We start from the raw sequence: 6,727 nt of genomic DNA, 5'->3' as shown, positions 1-6,727 counted from the left end.
AGCTAGATTTGAGCCCAATTTAATTTTAAGCTATTGGGAGCACATACCTTACCTGGAAAAATCAGTTTGGACCACCCTAATATGTATACAATCGGAACACTAGAACAACAGAGGAGAATAATTGGTGTTTTTTTTTCATCGGTATATCGTATGCATGACACGGTTGGAAATTCTGGTTAATTTTTTGTTTGTTTCATTGCATGAATTGAAAAAAAAATTAGCTCGATTGCATGTGAATTAATCGAAGCACCTAAAAATAGCTGTGCGCACAACTGTGCGCCACACAGAGTATACACCGTACAATTGATCGCAGTCAGTTGATCGAATGGATTCGGGTAGTGAATGATCGAAAGAGCGGGGGAAGTTTTAAATAGTGAATTTTCGGTTAATTTGCAAATAAACGTCGTTAAGAGAGTGTGATGTTCAGAAATAGGTGGTGAGAGAGAAGGAGGTGGGTAAAGAGAGGAGAGTGATTTAGCAATTTCTTGGATATGTATCTGGTAGAGAAAAAAAAAACGCAAACAAGCGTGACAACAAACAAGTGTACAGAGACAAAAAAACACTGAACAAACATTATCGATTCGGTCGTTGGGGTCGTTCGGTGTAGTGCATGCATTTTCGACTATTTGTGAGAGACAAACTGACTCGACCACTCACTCTTTGCGGTCAGTTCCATCGGTGGTATTATGAAGTGTAAATAAAATATCATATTCTATGCGTATTTTATATGCCAGAAGCGATTAGGTGTGTGCTCGTTGTGATTTAAATCGATTAAAACCGAATGTACAAATTACTCTTTTTTCCACTTGATTTGCACGCGTGAAAAAAATAGAAAAAAAATTGTATTCGCATCACAAAAAGCTATCACATACACAAAATAACAAGGTACATAATCCGGCACAAGTGTTTCATTATATTCATCTTGTTAATGAATAAAAGGCTGTGCAAAAACACGAGTGAAATTTCAATTATGTAGGAAGAAAACATGTTTTCTTTAAATTTCGAGTGTTTGATCTGAGTGGAATTTTATCGCTTTGTTGGCTTTTTTTCTCCTCTGCAAAAAAACATTTCAGTTGACAATTGATGTTTGTTCAGTGAACAATGTTCACGATGCTGCAAATGTGACGATTTATTGAACTTTAGCTCATTGCAAAATCAACGGAATAAAAATTTATGCGAAGCTTTTCTCATTCGTATGCGTGTCGAGTGCGAATTCTAGGGAAATCGAATTGCGGAGATGAATTGCTGTTTACATTAATGGCAAAATGGACGATATATTTTTGTCCAGCACCTGCGTCATAGCCATATTAACACAAAAGCGCGAGCACCCGATCATTGAACAAACATTACTGTTTATTATTATCATTATTCACATTTCTTTGCGGTGTGTTTTTTTTTCTCATTCCGTCTTCTCTGTGCCATATATGAACTTCAAATACCGTCATCCATATTAATGTCTATTCATTTGTTCCAATTGTTATTTTTATTCATTTTATTTTTCTCTTTCTTTTTCTATGATCGTGTTTTTCTACTCTGATACGATCGACTTGATCAATGAAAATGCGCTTTCAAACACGTACACGTGTTGTGTTATGGTATATCACATATAATATCAGAAAAATCACGCATTCGAAAAGAATTGACAACCGAATCAGCGACGACGACAATCGTACAATTTTGGACGATCGTAACACAGCAGCCAAAAACGGAAAGCGATATCAAATATCAACTAGATAAACGGGTGGAGAAAAGCGAAGAATACGCTTGAATCCAGAACATCATGAGTAAAACGGGTCACAGTAACATTGCCTTTGTCAGTGATGAAGGCAAAGGGTAAGCATTTGTTTTTTGTTTAAAACTTGAAAATTGGAAAGAAAAAACATATTTAAGAAAAATGTATTGCGAAATATTTTGCCTCTTGTATCCAATTTGGTTTTTGCATTCAATTTTTGTCTACCTTATGAACTGCTTCTCTTGTGAAGTCTTTTGTATGGAATAAATTCAATAAATTCTCCCGTTCATTGACACTCTCAACGTGAATACGCCTCATTAACTCTCCATTTCATCCGATTGTTTCTTTACAGAATCGATACAAAAACACATTACACCATCGAGTTGACCGAAAAAAGTCGGCCAGTATCAAGTGGTGTTGCACAGTCTGAGAAAGAACCATATGATCCGTATAAAAATCGTCAAGTTGAACATCCAACAACGTGAGTATTCAATGGAACCAGAAAAAAAAAATTTGTTGAATTAATCCGTTGCATTGGACACACAAGCAATTTGACATTTTCGCACAGTGATTCAATGCATATGCATATTAATTGTCATGACATACAACTGCAGTCATAATAACATAAGAAGGAGGATAAATGAATTCCGTTCGTTTGTTTACACACTGGAATGATGATGATCGTTAAAACTGCATTTTCAATTAGTATTGAATCACTCGGCGAAATCATTATTTTTGATTATCAGTCAAATTGAGAAAGAAACGAAAGAAAAACCACACATTTAGCTCTTAATACACTCAATTCATGATTAAATATCGATTTATCGTAGCCATTCATGCAACAATGTCGAAATTAATCGAAACAAAATTGAATGCATACATTTCTTTTCAACATTATATAACTTGGACATACATGCTTATTTAAAGTAGCTCATATTCATTTGAAACAAAGAACAAACATACTATATTGCTTGTTTTATGAAGATGCTCTAGTAAATGCACATCTCTTACTGTCTGCCATTAATGACATGGATCAACATTTAATGAAAATGGATGTATCACTCACTCACTCACTCACTGACTCACTCACTGACTCACTCACTCACTCACAGTATGTAAGCCATCCGGTTAGTGGGATGAAACCATATTTTATGTAATCTTTTCATTTAAATCAATTATTTGAATTTATCGTCTTAAATCACAATCAATTTTGTTCCATTGAAAACAGATTAATTCCTATAATTTTCGTGTTTTTTTCTCTCTCTACCTTTTTCGGATTTTGCAACAGAAACAATGATACGCTGATTCATTTGCTGAAGGGTTCATTAGGCACTGGCATTCTGGCCATGCCAAATGCCTTCCTCAATTCCGGCTATGCCGTTGGTTTTGTTGGCACAATTATCATCGGTATCATTTGCACATACTGCATTCACATGCTGCTCCGCTCACACTACGAACTGTGCAAACGGAAAAAGGTACTTGAATGACTACAAATTTGTTGTAATTCAATTTCAAACTTATGTATTATGTTGGGCTATTTGTTGTTTGAACAGGTCCCAAGTTTAACTTATCCAGCAATTGTGGAAGCAGCATTGCTTGAGGGACCAAGCTGGGGACGTGCCGTTGCCCCATATATTGTGTAAGTTATCGACCTACTTCGTAACATACTCTCTCTCTCTCTCTCTCTCTCTCTCTCTCTCTCTATCACACACCCGTCGACATTGAAAACAATCAGCATCGAGGTTAATAACTTGTATTTTTTCTTTTTTCAAATCAACTCTTCTTCTTCACTGTTTTTTTTTTCGTTATTGTGGCTGTGATCGTTGTCGTGCGTTTAGTGATATCACCAATGCATTTTTGCTCATCTATCAACTGGGTGCCTGTTGCATTTATGTCGTGTTTGTCGCATCCAATATCAAAGACATTGTCGACTATTTCTACGATGACGAAATCGATGTACGACTATTTATGGTCATCATTCTATTACCTCTCATTTTAATTAACTGGGTTAGTATTTGGATTCATTCTTCTTATTACGAATTTTTTATTCAGTGTAATTTTTATTTTGAAAAAAACAAAACAAGATTCTTCGTATTTAAATGAGTTTATTTTTAAACTGATATTTTTGTCTGACTCGTTTTTTTTTCTTCTTCTTTTGTGTTTAGGTACGGAATTTGAAGTATTTGGCACCATTCTCATCCGTTGCCAATGTCATCACAATCATTTCGTTCGGCATTATCTGCTACTATCTGTTTGAAAAGCCAATTTCCGTTGAAGGAAAAGAAGCAGTCGGAAGTCTTAGAAATTTTCCGCTGTTCTTTGGCACCGTTCTCTTTGCACTGGAAGCCATTGGCGTGATTATGCCATTGGAAAATGAAATGAAAACACCAAAATCTTTCGGCGGTAATTTCGGCGTTTTGAATCGTTCAATGATCCTAATCATTTTCTTATACGTTGGCATGGGCTTTTTTGGATATCTCAAGTATGGTGTGGACATCAAAGGATCAATCACACTTAACTTGCCACAAAATGAACTGTACGTATTAATCACTTAAATTCATTTGAATCAGAACCTGTCATACAAAAGTGGTGAAAACGTGTGAAATTCACACACACTCCAAATTCGCATCACCAAAATGCTATCTAAAACTTGAAATATTGTCAGACTTTCGATGTAAAACTGGAAATTAATTCCGAAAAAACTGCGACTCTTGTTCAACACTAGAACAAAACAAAGTCTAAATTAAAAGTTGTCATCCATTTTCAGATTGGCCCAATTGGTAAAGGGAATGTTAGCAATTGGCATCTACATTACCCATGGATTGGCCTGCTACGTCGCCATCGATATCACGTGGAATGATTATGTTGTGAAAAAAGTCGGAAACAGTCCACACAAATTACTTTGGGAGTACGTAGTGCGTACACTGCTCGTTCTAGTCACGTGTAAGTAAAATTCGGTTAATTTATTCCAAAATCGATTTGGAAATCATGCGTTTCCAACGCGAATATCGCGCGCGTTCGCCCTCAATTTGTATAAAGTTAATCCATGTTGATTCTCTTTGTTGCAGTTCTGTTGGCTGTGGCCATTCCAAATCTTGAGCTCTTTATCTCGTTATTTGGTGCATTATGTTTGTCGGCACTTGGATTGGCTTACCCAGCGGTGAGTTGGTTATTGAAATAGAAGGGAAAAAGAATTCAATTTTCCAAGCCCCATTTCATTTACTTTTCCTCCATTAGCTCATTGAATACTGTACATTCTACAAAGAAACGACCGGGTTCTCGAAGGCAATCATGTTGCTTAAGAATTTGGTGATCCTTATCATTGGATTGGCTGGCCTTACCATCGGCACATACACAAGCTTAAAGGAGATCATTCACACATTCTTTGTCGATGGCAACAATCATCATTACTAATTTGTGTTTTGCCGATTGTAATTCAAAGTGCCGGCTACTTTGCCGCTCTTCATCATTCGCATCAATTCATATTTTGTGAATTTCTGAATATAAATCCATAGGCAATACATGTATGTGATAATAATTCTATACAAAAACATAATTGTTTCACTTCCTTGCCAAAATTCGTTTTGAACTAGTTTATATGTATAAATATAGATGTTAAGTATAAGATTGTTTGTACGAAATGTTTCTGTAAGGAAATAAGAAGCAAATATATGAACCTCATCAATCAAACAGGTTTGATTTGAATCGAATTTAGAATGTTACATTTAGAAATTGCGAGTGTATGCATCGATTTTGAGTAAGAATGAAAATGAATTACGAAAATATTCGAAAGAAATCTTGAATTTCAAACCTAATGTATAAATAATATAGTATATAAATTGTATTACAAATTATCGAAGAAAAAAAAAACGAATTAAAGACATATTTTTACAATTATCAATTATTATTTAATTTTAAGCAAGAATTTATTGTTACCAATTTTCAACATTGCAGCGATGAATCAATAAAAACAAACAAACACTTGTTCAAAATTATTTTCTACTTCTGTTTGAGTAAGAGCGCAACTCTTGATGAAATGCCGACATTTTTGAAATTTGCAACAAAAATTATTATAATTTTAATTGGAGGTCTGACTTTTCAATTGACAGGATTTTCTATTGACAGCGTTTAATAGCTGATGAATGAGAATGGGTCAAACGTCTCTACATCCATTGAACAATTAAGTTAAAGGGGATCTTTTGAACTTGCATATTCTTGCATTGATTAATTCTTTCAAATCATGTATTTGAATATTTGGAGGTATTTATGGACAATTAATCATCGAAGCGGTTTTTAAATAGAAAATCGGTCGGTTGTTTATCAAACGGAATAAGATTTTTTTTTAAATTCAACAAGTCTTCCGCCATAGCGAACTTCTTTCATAACAAAAGATTGTTTGAAATTATTTTTGTTCTTTTTTTCTCGCGATTTGGACTGCTCTGCAAGGTTATTCTAACTAACTATATGGGAGAGCCACCTTCTTACTGTACTTCCTTGTTTACTTTTGTAAAGTATTCATCAGATTCGCATTCTAATCGCGTTCTCAGTAGGTTTTATTTCGGCTAATTTGCAAATAAACATCGTAAAGAGAGTGTGATATCCAGAAATAATCCGGGGAAAACACATTTGTGAGCAATTGTCATACAGGAGGTGAGAGAGAAGAGTGATTTAGCAATTAATTACGATTCGGCTGCGCGAATTCTAGTCAAATTTGATGTATCTGTAAAGAATAAACCGCAAACAAGCGTGACAACAAACAACTGGACAGAGACAAAAAAAAAAACAATATCAATTCGGTCGTTGGGGTCGTTCGGTGTAATGCATGCAGATTCGATTATTTTTTATAGACAAACTGACTCGGGCACTTACTCTTTGCGGTCAGTTCCATCAGTGGTGTTGTGAAGTGTAAAATATCTTATCCTATGCGTATTTCATATGCCAAGCGCGAAACTGATTAATAGATTTCATAATTATTCATTCCAGAGGCTCATTAAA

General features: G+C 35.0%; 1 protein-coding gene across 4 annotated transcripts; it reads left to right on the top strand.

Annotated features, from left to right (window-relative positions):
- The first annotated feature begins 183 nt into the window (after positions 1-183).
- On the top strand, positions 184-5,727 carry LOC129577069 (proton-coupled amino acid transporter-like protein CG1139). 4 transcript variants are annotated; one of them, XM_055463528.1, is made up of 11 exons: positions 184-744; positions 833-885; positions 1,617-1,833; positions 2,085-2,213; positions 3,021-3,207; positions 3,286-3,371; positions 3,571-3,739; positions 3,898-4,268; positions 4,500-4,675; positions 4,801-4,892; positions 4,970-5,727. In XM_055463528.1, exons 3-11 carry the CDS (start codon positions 1,781-1,783, stop codon positions 5,144-5,146), a joined length of 1,440 nt encoding a protein of 479 aa, XP_055319503.1. In that variant the 5' UTR covers positions 184-744; positions 833-885; positions 1,617-1,780; the 3' UTR covers positions 5,147-5,727. The 4 variants fall into 4 exon arrangements, with proteins under 4 accessions (XP_055319503.1, XP_055319505.1, XP_055319504.1 ...); XM_055463530.1 differs by lacking the exon at positions 833-885 and having other exon boundaries at positions 184-451; XM_055463529.1 differs by lacking the exon at positions 833-885 and having other exon boundaries at positions 184-693.
- The last annotated feature ends 1,000 nt before the right edge of the window (positions 5,728-6,727 follow it).

Source organism: Sitodiplosis mosellana, unplaced genomic scaffold, assembly GCF_009176505.1.
Source record: "Sitodiplosis mosellana isolate CC-2019 unplaced genomic scaffold, AAFC_SMos_1.0 Smas_scaffold_6197, whole genome shotgun sequence".
NCBI lineage: Eukaryota > Metazoa > Arthropoda > Insecta > Diptera > Cecidomyiidae > Sitodiplosis > Sitodiplosis mosellana.
This window is presented reverse-complemented; position numbering and strand designations above follow the sequence as displayed.